Source organism: Scleropages formosus, chromosome 18, assembly GCF_900964775.1.
Source record: "Scleropages formosus chromosome 18, fSclFor1.1, whole genome shotgun sequence".
NCBI lineage: Eukaryota > Metazoa > Chordata > Actinopteri > Osteoglossiformes > Osteoglossidae > Scleropages > Scleropages formosus.
Window position 1 is genome coordinate 9560217 of NC_041823.1, and position 19897 is coordinate 9580113.

Sequence of the window (19897 nt, forward strand, 5' to 3'; positions counted from 1 at the left end):
CTGAAAATACTGAATAGCACAAGATAATACTTTTCAAAGGAATTGATTTACATAAAGGGGAAATATCAGGCTCTTGGTTGTCGTAGGTGTTAATTCTGAAATTACTGCCTTTATCAACTGATTTTCTCATACATTCATGGAAATTGATTGTGGTGTTTGAAATGTTTTCTTCAAGCAAAGCCATAACCCTAAATGACATAACGCAACAGTTCCTCATTAACAATATTTGCAATGTGATGCTCAGGCCAGTAGATAAACTATTGAACTGGTCTTGTTGCGTCTTTCAGTGGTGATTAACACTGCAGGTCTTGGAGAGGTTAGCGTGGAGGGACTTTTCTTATTTGGTTTGAAACAGAGAAACTGTTTGACTCAGTGCTTCCATGGTACTGAATTCAGTCTCAAAGGGTTGGGGAAGGAATGGTGGAGTCAGAAGTGGAGAAGGGATGGGTGTAAAGGCTCAAGAACATTTTAAAGGTGATTGAAGCAGAAATACTTCCAGGTAGATGAACAGATCTACGGAGTTTTCAGCTCTTCATTTTGTTCAATCCACTGCGTCAGGTTTGGATCCGTCAGTGTTCAGAGTCACATGATAGAAGACAGTGGCTCAAATGGCCTAGTGAAAGAAGGGATGAGGTCAGGGAGGTCATGAGGAAGGAGGTTTCAGCATCACCTCAGTGAGGTGGACCAACATCGATAGGTAGGAAGCCCTATCACCGTATGGCATTTCTCTGGGTGGTGGCCAATGGGATCTCTTGAGAAGTTGAGAAGGGTGGAGGATGTTAAAAAAAGTCAGACAGTTGGACAAAATTAACCCTCAAGTCAGTGACCTTTCAGCCTTTCAGTTCTTAAGAAAATACAAACAGAATACAAGAAAAGAGAAGTATCTTTGGGGTTGATGACAAGAGTGCCTACTGTGAGCAAGACAGAAAGTCTCACATATAATCAAACACAAATGCAGTCATAACAATAAACATTTATATTTACATTTATTTGTTTGGCAGATGCTTTTACCCAAAGGGACATGCAACTCTGTGCATAAAAAGAGTCAATTTCACTGTATTGTATTGTATTACTGATTCTTCACCTGGTGCCAGTTGAATCAATGGTAGATTAAGAAAAAAGATTACGTTAAGTAAGTAATCCAGGATTTGCTGTTTCAGTTCACCACAGAGCACTTTCTACGGGCCTGAGCTTCACATAGTAGGAAGGGTTAACTGATAACTGAACCGCAAGGGGAGACTCTTGGATAACTCAATCTCTATACATCATTCTTGCCTTATAGCTCCAGACTAACTGTCCGCTGTCTTTGGTGTGTCCATGCCAGGCAGTAGAAGAGGGGTACTATGTACTCTGGAGCACTGATTTGTCCCCAAGAGCTCACCAGTGATAGCCTCTTCCATCCCTCTTGGTGCAGTTCTGCTTTCTCAGAACTTCCCTTTTTCACTTAATGAGTTCACAAAGCTCAAAATAAAACAAATTTTAGTTGGGTTGGTTGCTGTGTAGGGGGTGCGGTGGCGCAGTGGGTTGGACCAGGTTCTGCTCTCCAGTGGGTCTGGGGTTTGAGTCCCGCTTGGGGTGCCTTGCGATGGACTGGCATCCCGTCCTCGGTGTGTCTCCTCCCCCTCCGGCCTTACGCCCTGTGTTGCCGGGTAGGCTCCGGTTCCCCGCGACCCCGTATGGGACGAGCGGTTCAGAAAATGTGTGTGTGTGTGTGGTTGCTGTGTAATACTGTTGTTCTTGGTTGCTTCCAAACTGTGTTTTATGCTTTTTTGACTCATTGCACATTTGTCTGAAAGTTTTTTTCAGTGACCACTTGTCCTGAGCGGGATCACAATCATCCAGACCCTATCCTGGAATTGCTCGGTGCCAGGGAGAGGGGCGGTACACACTAGACACACACTTATCCATTCACACACTGTGAGTAATTTAGCATCACCAGTTAACCTGCACTGCATGTCTTTGTAACGTGAGAGGAAAGCCACGCAGACACGACAATGACGACAACCTACACCCAAACAGCTCAGGTACTGTGAGGTGGCAGGACTACTCGCCGCACTGCCATGCAAAAGCAATATACTAAATTTCAAATTTAATTATGAAATCCATATGAGGATTTTTTTCCTGTAATATGTCATTCAGTAAAACAACAGGTGTCCAGTCCTGACTTATGCAGGCCGCTTTGAAACTATCATGTACATTTACATTTATTCATACAACTTTGTCCATGGCAACTTTTGATGATAGATACACTACACTAAACTGTTTACTATCATTCATTCAGTTATACAGCAGAGCAAAGTAACACACAGAGAGAGAGAGAGAGAGAGAGAGAGAGAGAGAGAGAGAGAGAGAGAGAGAGAGAGAGAGAGAGAGAGAGAGAGAGAGAGAGGCAGCCAGACACACACACACTAATCTCAGTCGAAAGCCACCTTTATCTTTGCACTGGGGTGAAACTCATATGAACACACACAGGGAGAATGTGCAACCTGCACAGAGTCGGATTTAAAGCCACATTTACATTTATTCATTCGGCAGACGCTTTTCTCCAAAGCGATATACATCTCAGAGAAAATACAATGTATGTATCATATTAGGAGAAAGAGGAACATAGTTGCAGACATGTGATTCTTAAGTAAACTTAATTTGTTTCTTTCCACTTTGTTCATCGCATGAGTAAGTACACAAAACTCACCTTCCTACATATTTTTAAAAGTACACAAACATTTACGTACAATAGAGGAGTAGCGGCTGAGTAAATGCTTATCTGGGGATGATCATAAAGTCACGGTGCATGAACAGTTACACCATACATGAGCTTTAAAGATCATGGGCGAAGTGAGTCCGGAAAAGGTGAGTTTTCAGATCCTTCTTCAATGCAGACAGAGTTTCTGCAGTTCTGAATGGGGGGGGGGGGGGGGGGGGTCATTCCACCACAACGGAGCCAGAACCAAGAACCTCCCCAGTTTACCTTTCGAGTTTACATCCGAGTTCACGGCTCAGGTGCTGTTGGGCACCAGTACTACCCGCTGTGCCACCATGCTGCCCGTGCTGTAATCCTCTACTGATGTGTCAAGCTGAGGATGAGTTCTAGCTGTGAAATGTTTATGTCACGCTGAGAGGATGTGGGCCTCTTCTGACACTTCTGAGTTCAACAGAAGATTTAAAAAAAAAAAGTGGTACATTGCACAGATATGCTTGCGGTTTATAAAGAAAAAAGGCTTCATGCTATTTCCTTTCCTAAAAAACTGAAAAAAAAAAAAAAAAAAAAAACTGTTCCGATGCCAGTAGCGCACACACTTCTTTATTTCAAGAGTGCATTCCTCTGCACAGTGTCACACCACAGGTTTTGTACTGCAATTGGACAAAGTAAGTATTCTGCTGTTAGAAATGCTTGCACAAGATTAAAACTCACACAGTCATTGCTGTAGTGGCAATAACGTTTGATGCATTTCGAGACAAGACAGGGGATTTCAAAAAAAACTTTGTTGAGGAAATATTTTTACAACACATTTATTGAAAAGACAGGAGCACGAGATTTCAGTGACAGTTTAAATGTGATTTGCAATCAAAGGTTTTACATTCAGGTTACATTCCCCATCAATCAAGACGTTGTTTATTTCAGTGTGCGATAACTTTTAAGCTTTCATTCAATATCATACATTACGTGCTTTTTGTACAATGTGTGAAGTGCATGTAAAGCATTTTAACAGCTAAATGTCATAAGATATGTATGAAGAAAAGAAAACATTTAATTCGAAAGCACTACGTCTTTATCTGTACATTTTCCTCATAAAATCATTAAAGAAAATCTTTTGGTCCTGTTTTTATTGACTCTTTAAGTGTATTTTTAAAATTTTCTGTTTTTTATGACATTTTCTTGTATTCTTGCCTTTCGTACATGCAAAGATGGCATAAGGAAGAGTTGGATTATGATGTGCGATGACTAACAGTGGGCAGTAATGTTTTGTTTGTTGAAAGCGGAATTTAGACTGTTACGACAAACTACTGCTGACTTTGAAATTAACGTTGCGAAAATGAAATGGCTGTTACGGTTATGTTTATGCGCCCTACGTCCATGGATAGAAAAGTAAGAAGTGCAACTGAATGCAATTTATATCCTCTCAGTCATGCCAGCCTCAGTTCATATCGCCTGCGTACAGCTACAGCAGTCTTGCAGATGTAATTTCGGAGGATCTCGAATGAAATGAGCTTCTTCTTTCCGAGACTTCTGTGTTGAAGGATTCACTGATTCTGCAGGTGGTGAAGCAAACTGGCAACCATTTCTGAAGTAATTTCAAAACAAGCTTCTTGAACTTCTGTCCGGCAAAGGCATAGATGACCGGGTTCAGACAGCAGTGTGTAAAAGCCAGCGTCTGTGTCCAGTACAAACCGTAGTTTATAGCCCTTATACTGTCGCAGTTTGAAAAGTAATCCAAGTACCTCAGAGAATTCAGGAATACTACAATATTGTATGGGGTCCAAAAAAAGAAAAATATAAGAACGATCAGAAGCACAAGTTTGATGGCTCTGTGCTTCTTGTTTGTTTTGATGTTGACAAGAGTTGGGATGATTTTCGAGTAACAGAAAATCATGACTATGAGAGGAATTATCAGACCGAAAACGTTTAACTCATAATATGTGAACAGCCTCCATTTGTTATCCTCGGGAAATGCAGTCTCACATTTAAAACCGGATTCGTTTTTCACACGAGTGAAGACAGCGGTGGGCAAAGATGCCCAGAAGCTGATGGCCCAGACAATTGCTATGAGAATGACCCCAAGTTTAAAGGACCTGAACCTCGCCACTGTGATGGCATGAACGATAATCATGTAGCGGTCCACACTCATGATCACGATGAAGAAGATGTTGGCATAGAAGCCCATTACGTGCAGGACGGTCACCACCACGCACATGAATTTGCCAAATTCCCAGCTAGACACCGCAGCCTCGTGAGCCCAGAACGGCAGGGAGATGACGAAGAGCAGGTCCGACACAGCGAGGTTTAGGAGGCACATGTCCGTCATGGTCATTGACTTCTGCTGTTTCAGGACACATACAACCAAGCCGTTGCCAACAAATCCCACAACGAAGACAATTCCATAGAGCGTCGGAAGGAAGATGCTGCCGAATTTCCTCACCTCGCCATTGTTACATGGACTAGTAGAATCATCAGAGTTATGGGAATAGTATTCACTGTAATCATATCCCTGGGTCACTGAATCATTCTGCGGAAAACAAATGCAGATACTGTTTGTTGATTTCCACATTTTTAATTAAGCATAATAATAAAAAAACCTTTTCACACTTATGTGCTCAGGGCTATTAGAAGTGGGATTAGAGAAAAATGTTAAATTTATTTATCTTTACAAATACTTGTTGTTCTATCTATTGATCTAATATTTCTGCAATAACACCTTTGTAACATGTTTTGTAACAGTCTTTATTTCAGTGTTTTAATTCAACTAATGTATACATAAAGTTTATACATTTGTTCATGTTGTCTGCAAATAATTCGTTCCCGCAGAAAAAAAGCCTTTTCAATTGATTCGCTTACAAGAAGTACACTGTGGTGTTACATTGCCATCTACAGGTAAATCATAACTTGGGTTACTGTGATTCATCTTCTTTAACATCATTATTAAGATAAATAATCAAAAAGGAATAAACTTGGTATCTGAAATTATACATTGCAAATTAATTTTTGCCATTTTAATAACTGAAAGTGTAATCGTTGCTTGATCTTAGAATATAATTACTTTTCCAGAGATATATGGATAAATATATTATTTATTAATAAATTTCTATTAATCTGAAGAAATTGTTGTACATTTGCATTGTAAATACATTTTGCTGTTTTTATATTTCATGTACACTTTCATGGAATAAATTAAAAGCAAAGGTTCACTCACCGAAATGTCACCCATGGTATTTACTGTTTGTAAATGTACGTCTGGTATGTCTGGTTCATGAGCAGAGTAAAATGGTTTAAGAATATGATCAGTGATAACTGCTTTTGCAATTTCCTGGATGTCCAAAAAAGGAAGCAGAGAAAAAAATGGTAAGAGTAGTATCAAGTAGCATTTCTTTGTTTGACTTTCATCCTAGTCTTTTAAACCTCAGATAAAAAACAGCTAAATACAAACTGAACTCTGCCATTTATGAACAATGATGGTGAAATGTGTTTGATTTTCATAAGACATTTAAAATATGAAACATTTGTGAGACAGATTACAATGTTTAAACATAAATTTAAAATATGATGTGTACCAATATTTGTTTACTGGGAAATGTCTTAAACTGTAAGCATTCAGAACTGCTCAACTGCTCAAGAAATAAGCAGTAATAACTTAATGGACTTGCTTTCTTAGAGCAAGATAGAGTGACTAGCCTTGCATATTTATGCATGGCTGGGCGTGCTAAGATTTGTCAGCTGGCAAGATTCAGTTTGAGAGGCTTTTAGGGCCAACTGTAATGTCATATTTTTTTCAGACAAGAATCAATTAAATAAATGTAAAAAGTTAGGCTGCGAGGTTCACAACAGAAAACATAACAATAATCACACTATGTATTTTGATTAATACATTGTCATGATACAATCCAGATGCATGTAAGAGTCAGCTGTATTCCTTACAAAAAAATTAAAAATATATAAAAACTTTTTAAAAATTTCCACGCAGTACCTTTTTCAGTGTGGGCTTAATTTCTGTGTTTCGGTTATGTGTGGCATATACTCCATTTCTAAATAGCTCTTTTAAAAAACTGGCACGAAGGATGTTAAAGACTCAGCTGCAGTGCTTTCTCTCCTAATATTCCTATTTCCTAATAGATTAATTTACGACATAAGGTGGAAAAATCTGGGTACAACAGAATCCACTTGTGCTGTTTTAATTGTATTTCCTTATCTCTGTCAAAGATCTATTCCTGACAAGTATAACCCGAGACCGAGCTATTATTAACAGTATTACACATATACAGGACCCAGCGACTGACTGACTGACTGACACAAACATACATGCATAGATGCACACACACATACATATACTCTATATATACAAAAATACATAAAGTTGTCTGAGGTTTAGAGAGCTCTACCTGTATGAACACAGACCTCAGTCGCTCAGGAAGCCATAAGAAGAAATCTTGGTCCTGAAAGAGGGAGCCGAGCGAATGAAGTGTACATAGCTGGACTCGCTGTCCTTCCTTTGTGCTTCATTGTGAGCTGTGTGTGCAGGATAATGAAGGCAGTAAAAGGTACTTGTCCATTACACTTATTCATTTAGCCAACACTTTGCTCCAAAGCAACTTACGAGGGTAAGCTACCTACAGTGATTCACCCGTTCTTACAGTGGGGTAACTTTTACTGGAGCAGCTTAGAATAAGTACCATGCTCAAGGGTATTTATTTATTTATTTATTTTTATTTTTATAGAGCGCTCTTCTCACGCAGTACTACAGCAGAAGGTGGTATTTGACTCTGCAACCTTCAGATACAATGGCAACAGCTCAAACCACTATGCCATCAGCTGCCTCTGTGGTGTCACCTTTTGCTGCAAGATGATGTGCATCAAACAGCTCATTGCCCCCTGTGTTCTCTTGACTGCAGAAGCCCAGTAGGACTGTGTCAGGTATTGAACAAACGTCTCAATGTCAACTTTGACCCCAACTTAAAGTGCTCATTTCTGATCAGATTTGGTTAACTGGCTGTTGATATCTTTTAATATTTCATGAAGTGTTCAGATTGATGAGATATGGATAATGCCCCAGTCTACAGAGGAACTGTGATAAATACAGTTCTAATTTACTTGTAACTTTAAAGGTAGCTGTTGTCATACCGTAGAGACAGACAGGTATCCGAAATGGCTCAAAAATTCCTTCAGTTAAATCCATTGACAATTTGATGTAATAGAAAGCTATTTAAGTTACTGAAGATGAAATTGTCCTGAAAGTGGAGAAATAAATAAAAATTAAATATAGAATTATTTAATCAAGGTATAGTTGCCTGTTTTGAGTATTTGTTACTTTACAAAAGAAACTGTTGAAATTGCATTGTGGTAAGAGAAACAGACAGTGAAACAGTGTGAATTAACATGTAGCCGCAGTAGACTATCAAAAGTACAGTGAGCGAGACTGTCGGGGAGACAGATTTTCATTTAACACATGGTGATTTGTGCGACTTGTCATCGTAAGAAACAAACACTAAGGTCGTGTAATTCCAAGTCAGACTGTAACAAATAGTATGTTTTTCCTCTAATAACACAAGTACCTTTCCAGTTTATTTTTAATACTTTTATTAATAATTTATTAATTGTCTGTCATCTTCTTTTGAGGAAATGTTTTCAGTCACCAACGTGTAAGTGTAAAAAACAACTTGGCTGAATGACGTGAAATGAACATTTCAGACATTGCTTTGGTTATAAAGGTGCTATTCAGTATTTAGTCACAACTGAAAACATTCCTGAAAACACAATGTAGGATGCAAATATGACATTAAAACTAAAACTGGTTAACATTTGTACGGAAAAATATGCTAGAAGTCATTATGAAACAGGTTATAATTAGTAACTGACATTTAAGAAACGCTGGGGCCTAAACAGAAGAGCAAAAGAATACAGAATACATTCTTTGAACTTTGCTGTGTGACTATATTTTTTGTTTGCAGAAGATATTTATTTTTTACAACTGTAAAAGCAGTGGCATCACCCCTCAAATGACTTTTAATACTAAGTCCAACCACTTGCAAAGTTTCTTCGGCACATTGTTGTTTTCTGTGCATTTCAGTTATACAGTATATGGTGTTTTTCTGAGGACAAATTTAAATGTGAAATTAGCAAAGATGCAAATAAAGGTGAGACTTCCTGAACATGGTAAAAGAGTTAATACTGAAAATGGGGGAAGGACGTTGCTCATGTGGCGCTGATGTTCAGAAACCGTAGTTCCACAAGTGTAATACTAATTTCCCTGCCATAACGTTACGGCTTCCATTCTGTTAAAACGTAATTCCTATGTCAGGTTTGCGATGTCTAAGGTCAAATAATCGTGCAGAAATGTCATCTTGGAGAAACTCTGTTCCCAGAATCCATCGTGCGTGGAGGTTGGACTCCCAGACCAGGTTCAGACGTATTAAAAAGTTTCAACGCACGTTTTTGTCCGTCGGACGGTGTTGAAATTCCTCATCTTGACCACGAACATATGAGCCTTTTTTTTTAAAATATTGTAGGAAAATGTATTCTGGAGATTATGGTTAGCTCACTTTCTTCCAGTTATTTGCAGGACCAATATGGAATAGTCCAGGTGTCCTGTTACTCAGTTCAGCAGTGTTCTGGAAGGTTCTCGAAGAATTCTGGGAGGAGCGCCATATTCCTATAGCACGAGTATCACATTGTTGGTGAAATGACGAGGTAAAGCGTGTCGTGCACACAGCACAGGTGTTACAGCAGCTGTTCAGGAACATGACATGAGATTGGTTTTTGAACCGATAGCTTTTCTACTACTGTCCTCTTGTGGTCACACTTTAAAGGTGCATCCTCATACGCCGCTTGAACCCGCACGAAACAAGTTTTAAACTGATGTATTCGGTGTATAATCTCCGAATTAAATGTTTTATGCCGCGCATTTTCTACAAATACGGCTAAGGAGACCAGGTCCTACTGTGTGCTACGTAGTAGTTCCACGACTGATTACACAACGTAAGAAAATGTTCAAACGAAGTGTGCGAAAAAAGCTGCTTTTTTTTGCGTTATGATTAGTAAAAGTTTACTGATTACAAATATCAAGCTAATTCTTCTGGAGTAGCAGTTTTAGTTTGGTACTTTACAACGTTGGAATGTTCTAGAAGGCGCCAGAACTTTCTAGAAAGTACTAAAACATTCTAGAAAGCATCCGATCCTAAAAAAGGGAGGCTGCTGCCACTGCCGGAATATTATTCGGTGCCTGGAACCCGATGCCAAAAGTGACCAAAATTTGCTAACTTCGAGAATGTGGAATATTTTTCTAAAAACTGACATACTACGAACTAACGCCAAAAGTATGTTTAATCTAACAAAACTGAATGGAAAATTACAAAAAAAAAAAAATCGATATAGTAAAATGTCTGGTACCTCTCCTGTGTTAGTGATTGGGATCTCAGCTTGAAATTGTTGTACTGTGTTGGAGAACTAATTTAAGATATTTATAGTACAGGAAACCCCCCCTCAGAATTATAGGATTTTCCAAAATACTAAAATTTAATTTTGCATTTTCTCTCATTTGAAAAATTATCTTTAAGAATAGTAATCATTAAATTGGAGCTAATGATAACTCTAATCTGACACAGAACTCTTTGGATGGTGTTGAAGTGCTAATTGAAAGATGTACATTTCACATTTGGGACTCGCCCTGAAACAGTAACCTCAGCATGTTATAGAGCCACTTTGCTCAGTTTACATTTATTCATTTCACTGATGCTTTTCTCCAAAGCAACTTATAATGTTAATTTACTTAGAGTTATTTACCCATTTGTACAGGTGGGTAATTTTTATTAGGGTAATTGACAGTAAGTACTTTGCTCAAGGGAACTACAATCTACAATGAGATTTGAATCAGTAACCTTAAGGTCCAAGGGCAGCAGCACTAACCACTAAACTACCAGTGATGCCCATGATAGGTTCATTGCCCAGTCATATGGAACAAGGACTATTGGGCCACGTAGCTTATCAACCAGCAAAACTCTCAGCTCAGTTATGAGAGACATGAGGTGATTTTTCACCTTGTGCCTTTCTGTGGTATCGCTGGTGTGGTATAAAGATGCAGAAATGATTGTTCTTTTAATTATTTTTTGCTAAACAACAAGAATGGCATGAAGCCATATCATGAAAGTGAGCAACTTTCCTGTCCCTGTTGTGATAAGTCTGATTTGAAGGTCTTTTTGATTTCTTTAAAAGTTTCTTCAGCAGTTTTCACTTTTGCCAAAGTACAAATAGTAGAGATATCCCCAAATTAATATTTTATTATGTTTTCTTAATGTGTTCAGGGTCAAACAGCACTTTCCAGCAATCCTCTCATTGGAACTGCTGTGTGGTTAATATGTAATAAATTATTAAGTTCAATTGCTAGCTAAAGTGTAGTTGACAGGTAGCACTGGTACATCACAGTACCTGGGCTTTGAATTCAGATGTAAGATGTGCCTGTGCTCCATTTGTGCGTCAAGGTCTCCTCTAGGTGCTCTGGTTTCCTCCCACAGTCCATGTGCTTCAGATGAATTTGTGACTCTAAATTGCCTTTAATGTCTCTATGAGTGAGTGAATGACTGTGTGATGGGCATGTGATGGACTGGTATGTTGTCCAGAGTGTACCCTGCCTCATACGCTATACTTCTGGGATATGCCCTGTGCCTCCACAATGCTTCACCAGACAAGTGGTCACTGATGAAGAATGGATGGATGGAATGGATGGAGAGATGATAGACAGTGCTTTAAAATCATCCTCATTAAAGCGACTACATGCATCTTGCCTTGAGCATTCTAAAAAACACTTTCTTTTTGCCATGGATACCACAGTTTGTAATCACACAATATGCAAGTAAATGTGAAGTACGGTACTGGGACTGAAAAATGTACCTCTGTGAGGCTACAGAATAGTAAAAGTGTGTGAAAACTGAACTTTTGGAATGTTTTATTTTAGTACACGAGCCTGCTTATGACGATAATAACATGCACCATACCACACTGTTCAAACACATGGGGTGCTTGGCTCATCTGAGTGTTAGAATTTTCAGTCTTTTGGTCAACGCAAAACTGTGTATTGGTATTACTTACAGGTAAGCAGGTCGACTCATAATGTTCCATTTTCCAGAACCTCACGGCACTGTGGAACCTCACCTGCTATTTTCCAGCAGTCCTCAGTATATGAAAATTTAAGAAAATGTTGCCTTATTGTGTTCTTTCCTCTGACACACAAGAATATGAATATGACCAGCACACCTGCAATAACATTACAATTTCTGCCATGCAAAGTGGGTAACGGTGTAAATAATACTAGTCATGAGTCTAGTCTAATAATAGTCATTATGAGCTTAGGTGTCAGTTTTGATCGAGGTGGGAACCCAGTAGAAACCCAGTTGCTGTACCGCAATTAGGAATGACTGTTATTATACATAAATATTCAGGGTTCCTGTATTAAGTCTCTTCCAGCCAAAACATACATTTTATTACACAACCACCTGTTTATTTCAGTTTCTGTTGCACTATATTATTTGTATGTTCAAACTTTGTTATTCTTTTAAAAACAATACAAGTAAATGTAGCAGAACCTCTACTGCACGTAAAGAGGATGAATGAGATTATGAGTACTGAAAATAAATGTTCTGGGTTCATTATATAGTACTTTTTATTGCTGTGATTGTTTATTTTCCTGAAGTACTGCAGAGTAAAAATTGCAGTACCACTATACAGTACAGTGTGATTTAAGACCATGCAAAGTACTTTGTACAGTAAGTTAATTTTCACAAAATACCTTAAAGTAAAAGGAGCAGTAGCAGCGCAGAGTACTTTGTAAAATTACTGAGTTTATACTTTGCACAGTCAGTGAGATTATTTTCACAGAACTATGGAGTACATGTTGCTGTACCAGTACATAGAATACTCTTGAGTAACTCAATTTATTGATTATGGAATACTACAGAGAAAATATTGCAGTGCCACTGCATAGAGAATGTTTTTTAAGCAGCTTTATTTAGTTACATTAATTTTTAACATCACAACCAGTTTTATATCACTTCTTTGCCATCACTTCCTCTAGGCCACAGACCCCTTTAACCCTTGTGCTGTGTCAGAGGTGCCTTAATATTTTTGGTATGCCCATCCAAAATTAGGTATCCCATTATAATTGTTTATATTATAAATCAATTGTGAAACATAAGTAACTTATGTTGTGTTACACCTCTTAAGCAGCTTCATTCCTAGCCATTGTCACAAGTTCTGCACTTCTTGGAATTTATGGTCCATAAACCTCATTTACCAGAAATGATGCCACTGGTGTGTGTGTGTGTGTGTGTGTGTGTGTGTGTGTGTGTGTGTGTGTGTGTGTAAAGTAATGAATTTAACATATTTATGTATTTACTGACCTTTGCCTTTTTATCTACCTATTTTCATTACTATATGTATGGTTTATACAGTATGTATGTCATATGTGTATATGTATGTTTTATGCTGCAGCTGAGTACAATTTCCCTCATTTCATTTTTCTTTGCTCTTTATAGTCTCACCCATTTGTTTTCTATGGCCAGTCTGATCTGACAAGGCACACCACAGAAATGCAAAATTTGAACAAAACACCTAAAATTCAGTGAAACTGGTCATCATTAATGTCATGTGTTCAGATGCTAATTGTGGAAGATGTCATGAAACTGGCAGCTTGTACCAAAGTTGTTTGAGCTCCTGCCTTTCGAACCAAAGGTCACAGGTTCAAATTCCACCTGTAGCTAAAGTACCCTTGTGCAAGGTGCTTATCCTAAATTGCTCTGTTAAAATTACCCAGCTTTATAGATGGGTAAATAATTGTAGGTAGCTTTACATTGTTATTCACTTTGGAGAAAAGCATCAGCTAAGTGAATGAAGTGAAGTAAGTGTAATGAAGTCACGAGGCAAAAGAAACCATATTTATAACAAAGAAAAGTAATAAATTGACCAGATTTAACAGGAACACAACACAGAAAATGTTGCGCTGAATTTATTGCACAGAAAGCTTCACATCTGTTCATTTAGTTGACACTTCTCTCCAAAGCAACTAAGAACATTAAGATACTATGAATTAGTCACCCATCTACGCACACACACGCTGTCTATAACCGCTAGTCCTAAGTGAGGTCATGGCAAACTGGAGCCTAACCCAGCAACACAGGCTGGAAGGTGGGGCGGGCACACACCCAGGACAGGACACCAGTCCATCTCAAGGCACCCCAGGCAGGACTCAAACCCCAGACCCAGCAGAGAGCGGGACCCAGCTAAACCGGCTGTGCCGCCGCACCCTTCTGGACCACCTATCTATAGAGCTGAATAATTTTACTGGAGCAGTTTAAGGTAAGTACATTGCTCAAGGGCACAACAGCAGTAGGCGAGATTCAAACCAGCAACCCTTGGATCCAAAGGTAACAGTTCTAACCAGTATGGTAACACCTCTCCTCACAGGACTTTGCCCAGAATAATGTCATAGATCATTACATTCACATATTTACATGATGTTTTCCCTAAAATAACTTGCAATTGTATACCCATTTACACACCTGTGTCATTTTTACTGCATCAGTTCAGGGTAAGTACCCCAACATGGCATTGATTGGGTACAACACAGCAGGAGATGGGATTTAAACCTGCGACCTCTAGTGCGAAGGTAGCAGCTCAACCAGTAGGATACCTGCAGCCTCCTTAGTAATCACACCCCAATCTTTGTACTTTATTTTTTCAGCTTTTATTTTCTTTGAACTTTTTTCATGTTTGAGTAGACCGGCGGCGTCGTTTTCAAGCCCAAAATCATGCGTCAGGGTCCAAACAGCCCCAGTGAAGAACCAAAAAACGCTCAATCAATCTCTGCGTGAAACACGGCCCCGTGTGTAACTCTTCTGCAGATCTGATCCGATTGATTCTTCGCGTGTGTGTGTGTGTGTGTGTGTGTGTGTGTGTGTGTGTGTGTGTGTGTGTTGCGCGCGCGCAGTGCCCTCTCGTCCGGGCTCTGGCCGCGCTCCCGGAGCCTGATTGACAGGGCGCTGCTGACGGAGGCGGGATGCCGATAAAAGTAGCTCGGCGACAGGAGGGACGCACCGCCGAAGCTTCCAGTTGCTTTTTCGCGATGTCTCGGAGGTTGTAAGCGCTCCATCCATGGCGGAGTGCGACAAGACAAGAGTGAGTTTCGCACAGGGTTCTGCTTCTCTGGCTTCTTCTGCGCGCTCAGCCACGGCTTCGCTTCGGGATCTTTGTTTAGCTGATGTGATCCGGCATCTGCCGCGCTCGCGGCTCGGTCCGTCCCCCGCCTTCGCGGCGTATCCGTGACAAGACAAGTGTTCGGTCTAAAAGCAGCGCAGTCTTCGGATAACGAGCTTTACACGAAGGACCTGGGAAGGGAGAACCAGAACCATGCTGTGCTTCAGCACGAGCGTCTCGTTTAGGAGGTCGCAGGGTGTTCGGTACTTAACGTTTAATCAAAACCTGGCTGGAACTTACTTACTCACTTACTTACTTACTTAGGCAGTCAGTTAGCGGTTCGTGAAAGTATGTGAAAATATCTACTATTTTCAACATTTATTGGTGGTCTTTTTTCTCTATTGCGTATTTGGAAGGTTTTGAGAAAATAAGTCTTTTCTGCTGTCAGTCTCTGCAGTGAGTGATTCGGGTCCCAATGGAGCCTGAGGAGACCCTGCTGCTCTGTTCCTCTTGACTGAAGTGGGACACCCCGATTATAGACTCTTTATTATGGAAACTGGGGACATAAACGCGTCCGAGAAACCCCCGACAAGGTAAGGTGTGTGTGTGTGTGTGTGTGTACATATATGCATTGCATTGTGAGAATCATGCAATAAAAGCTGAACCCCTCTGCTGTCTCTGTTTCTTGGCGCGGGGCGGGGCGGCGAGCGCAGCTCATTAGCAGAAGAAGAAGGATACGATCGTGCCGCCGATGCGATGCGCGCACTGTTTAGATCGCTGCCAAAACCATCTGTTGATGATGTCAGCGTCCACCCTGCCGGTCGTCTTCTAACGCAGCCTTTAAAAAGGGTGCTACTTGTACAAAGACACTTTTACTAGCAAACTAAATAATGGCAGAAAAGGGGACTGATCTTTCTCTAAGTTTTGAAAAGTAACTGACAGGTTTTGCGATTCGTCAGTGTGGGGTGTGCGCATGCGCGGCGCGTTTATTTATTAATTTCGCTATAATACGTCTTTTGTGTCGCTCCAAAGTTGACGTCTAAAGTAAACAATACCAGCTGTGCTTTTTTCTGTCATGTATTTTTTAACGGAATCGCTTGCACCATCTGTTTAGCAGCCAAGGTATGGCAATGTATTAGAGAGATTCACTACCATATATTTATATAACTCTTATTGTGACTTAGCTGATGCTTTTTATAAATGACCCGCAGTGTTTGGCTTGTTTATACAGCTACTACCACTATTACTAATATTTTTATTATTGGTATAAGGGTGCAGCTGGACGTGTTCCTTAGGATTCAAGTTTTATTATTATTATTATTATTATTATTTTTCTGATACATTCCTATTTAATATTTTAACCCAAGGCTAGTATTTGCCCCATTTGTATAGTTAGGTATTTTACTAGACTTTTTGTGTCTTGTTTAAGGGTAGTACTGCCAAAGTCCTTGTCCTTATGCTGCCCTTTTTTAAAAGCCCTCTTTGATTATCACAAACAGATGATATTAAAGCGATACAGATGCTAGTGGTGAAGTTTTAAATTTTTCTAAGAATGTTATTGCCTGCGCTTTGCTTCCTTGGCCCTTGGAAGCTGAATTTTTGCTGTTCTCCACAGCTTATGTATCAGTCAGTTTTGGAGCATTTAACTGGAAAGGCTTAAAAGGTGCAGAACTTTATAGTGTTTTAAATTCAGTTGTTACAGGGCTTTGCAGCGCATGGCATATAAGTGAAGGCTGAGAGCTGTGGTACAATCGGTAACATGAACGGTGTTCCCACATCTTATTCTACATGGGAGGACATTCCTCTGGTGTTGATATTTTAATAAGGCATTTTTGAAATCAACCCCAGTGACATGGCAGTCGTGCAGGATTTATCGTGGTTATTTAAAGGCGGCAGTTGCCGGACAATCAAACTGCTCTCTTGTGGGATCATTCAGAACAGCGGGTAACATTTGTTAATGTAATCAGCTGTTAAGACTTTAGTTTTACTCCATGGTTACGCTCTACAATGACAACACAGACTAAGGTTTTACAGGGGTACCTACTTACTTAGATCCTGAAGTAGCACTACTGAGGTTAAGCACTCGAACCCTGCTCACGCCCGCATATTGACTCGGCCGTGCAGCACACAGATATACAGTATGCTTGGGACTTTTCGCTTTTCACAAGGCTGATGATTGGAAATTGTGTATATGAAGAGAGAAGTTAGAGGCGATTGCTAGCCCGGTAAAACTGTGTTCAGATTTGTAGCATTGAACCCAATGTATTCAATTTGAATAGAAGTCTTAAAGGAAAATCCTTGAAGATCAGCCCTTTTGTGTGAAATTAAGGAAAAAAAAAGTGTTTATTGCAGGTGAACTAAAAAAGAAAAATGCATCGCAGAGATACTTTATTATTTATTTATTTATTTTATTTGTGTCCCACAGTTTACTTTGAAAGGAGCACTGGTAAGTTTACTCATGCAAAGTGGACAATGCCTTTTCAGGTGAAATGTCTTCAGTTGACTTTCTCACGCTGTCTGTAAACTGAGCACACCTCAGGGTGTGCTGAGTGTGCAGCACGTTTGGAGGAGCACAGCTCTTCCTTTTCACTCTGCACCTTTTTAAGTACTGCTGGGAAAACACCTGAACCCTGACAGTGTCAATATGGCACCTGTTCTACTGGTGTGTGGATGTGTTGTTTATTGATTCTCCTGAAATGACTATTCATGTTCCATGTCTTTGTTACAAATTTTAATCATACTTCATGTCATTAAAATATATGCTTTTTCTTTATTGGCTCTTACTGATCCGGATGTTTAATCCCATAGCTTCGATAAACTCTATGTATAAAAGGGAGGCAATTCAATAAAGAGCAGTATACTCATATAGAGCTACTGTTAAATTTTTTGATTTATCACACAACTTGGGCGTAATTGCGTCTGCTTTTTGCTGCCAAAAGTAAGTCCGAGTCTGAAGTGATTTCATTACACTGTGAGGTTTCAAACGGCACCGAGCCTGTAAAATACTGCCAGCCGCAAGGACTTGATGTCAGAGATCATGGAATGCTTGTATTTGTAACTTGGTTACTGGCTTTTGAAACCTGACCTGGCAATTTCGTGCAAGGCATTAAAAAGCCGGGTGTGGTTTCTCGATGATGGAAGACTCACCAAAGCGAAATGGTGAACGTTGGGACGGTATACAGAGCTCAGCCTTTTTCTCGCTGTGAAGGCGGTGCTTGCAGAGAACTTGTTTATTTCTAATTTCCAATTAAGCACTGAGTGTGTTGTTCTGCTTTATGCGTAGAACATGCCTGGGCTTGTTTGCTTTTGTTTTTCTGTGTGTGTGTGTGTGTGCTGTGGTTGCCCTGATGTTGTCCTAGATGACTGACTAAAAATCCACTTTTCAGAATCAGGGTTGTCGGTTCATCTCTGGTTGTGTGTTGAAGCCCTAATAATTGCTTTCTTATGCATAAAAGGTGATTGATTGTGGGGCATTTAGTGTAGAATATCTAGCATTCTGAGCTGCTGTGCATAAGTGTCAGCTAAACAGTAATCGCTGTGCGAGAAAAAACATCTAATGAATAAATAAGTATTATATTATATTAAATTATATTAAGAAACTACATTCTGTGGCAGGGTGGAGGCACCGTATGGTGACCTGGGGAGGACAGCAGTACCACACAGCACATTCCGATTAAGTGTCTTCATTTATCCATCAAAATACATCAAAAATGAGAGAGGCTATTAAACCAAAGCCAGTGTATACATGCATCAAGCTTAACAGAGGCAACACTTTTTCCAGTGCAGTATTTAGCTTTACTCACTCACAAGTGTGAAACACCTTCTAAATACCTTTTTCAAGAATATTGATAGTAGGGTCAATGTGTGTGTGGGTTAGCAGGCAGCATAGTAAGAGTTGCCTTCACTTGAAGGTTTCAGTCCCCGCTCCTGGTGCGGCACCCTTGAGCAAGTTACTATAGTGAAAATTGCCCAGCGGTATAAATGGGTAAATAACATTAAGCAGTTCTGGAGAAAAGTCCTGAGGACAGCTGGTAGTCTAGTATAGTAGATAGAGCTTCTGCCTTGGAGTCCAAGGTTGCAGGTTTGAATCCTGCCTGCTACTGTAGTGCTCTTGGGTGTGGTACTTACCTGAAGTTGCTCTGGTACAAATGATTTAGCTGTATAAAGGGTAAATAGTTGCCAATACCTTAACATTGTAAATCACTTTGGAGAAAAGTAGCAGGTAACTGAGTAAATAATAGCAATTTATCTCCTTGTTATGTGCTGCATTATTATACAATATAAATTTGGAATCAGGAAATCCCTTGTGTTCAGCTCTCAGGATTTCCCTCTGGCGTTTTGTGCCCATCCTTAAGTCAACAGAGCACCCTTATTTGCCAGAGAACATCCCTGGGGATGAAACATCTCTACCGCCCAAGGAGTGTCTGCGCTTACCACGGATTGCTGTCTCTGGTGTTCCCACCCGCTCCCTCAACAACGTTCTTTAGAAACTCAGCATCAGGGCCTCTCCGTCAGCTGGTCTTACTCATCGGCTCCATATGCAATTCAGTTCCACATGTCCAACACATACTGCACTTTAAAACGCAATCTCATTGACCTGCTGCTTAAAGTGAATTTATTGTGCTATTTCTTTGGGGGAATTAAATAGGAAGAATTTAGTGCAGAGAGAATTGAACTGGGACTTAATGGAGTTACTGCAACCCTCAGAGTTATTCTGATTTTGTAGGTGTGTGCAGTGCGTACTCTATATTTACTTCATAATTTAACTGCAAGGTTTTTTTTCCAAGCTTATTTGTTTTTGTTCCCTTTGTGCTGAAGGTTAACATGTTTTTTGCTCCTCTGCTTGTTTCAGAAGCAGTTTTGATCAGGACATTTTGAGAAGAGCATTTCACAAACGGATGCTGAACACATACTTATAGCTGGAATTTTTGCCGTTGCTGTTGAGACACGGGAGCTTTGTAGGTACAGCGGCAGAGTCCGCTCTTGGTTTATAAAGCTGTGTTGACT

The 19897-nt window shown here is 39.9% G+C and overlaps 2 protein-coding genes across 4 annotated transcripts in view; one reads left to right on the plus strand and one right to left on the minus strand.

Moving 5' to 3' along the window:
* Nucleotides 1–3824: 3824 nt before the first annotated feature.
* LOC108940625 (C-C chemokine receptor type 5-like) lies at nt 3825–5956 on the minus strand. Its single transcript, XM_018762892.2, has 2 exons — nt 5910–5956; nt 3825–5225 (listed from the first exon to the last, which is right to left on the minus strand). The coding sequence occupies exons 1-2, from the start codon at nt 5922–5924 to the stop codon at nt 4161–4163; spliced, it is 1080 nt and encodes a 359-aa protein (XP_018618408.1). The 5' UTR covers nt 5925–5956; the 3' UTR covers nt 3825–4160.
* An 8798-nt stretch (nt 5957–14754) lies between these two features.
* The window catches only part of cobl (cordon-bleu WH2 repeat protein), a 57340-nt gene continuing 52197 nt past the window's right edge, over nt 14755–19897 (plus strand). For all 3 annotated transcript variants that reach the window (XM_029246030.1, XM_029246031.1, XM_029246032.1), the window contains exons 1-2: nt 14755–14872; nt 15339–15483. In XM_029246030.1, the coding sequence (XP_029101863.1) occupies nt 15440–15483 (44 nt within the window). In that variant the 5' untranslated portion in view covers nt 14755–14872; nt 15339–15439. The remainder of the gene's footprint in view (nt 14873–15338; nt 15484–19897) is intronic.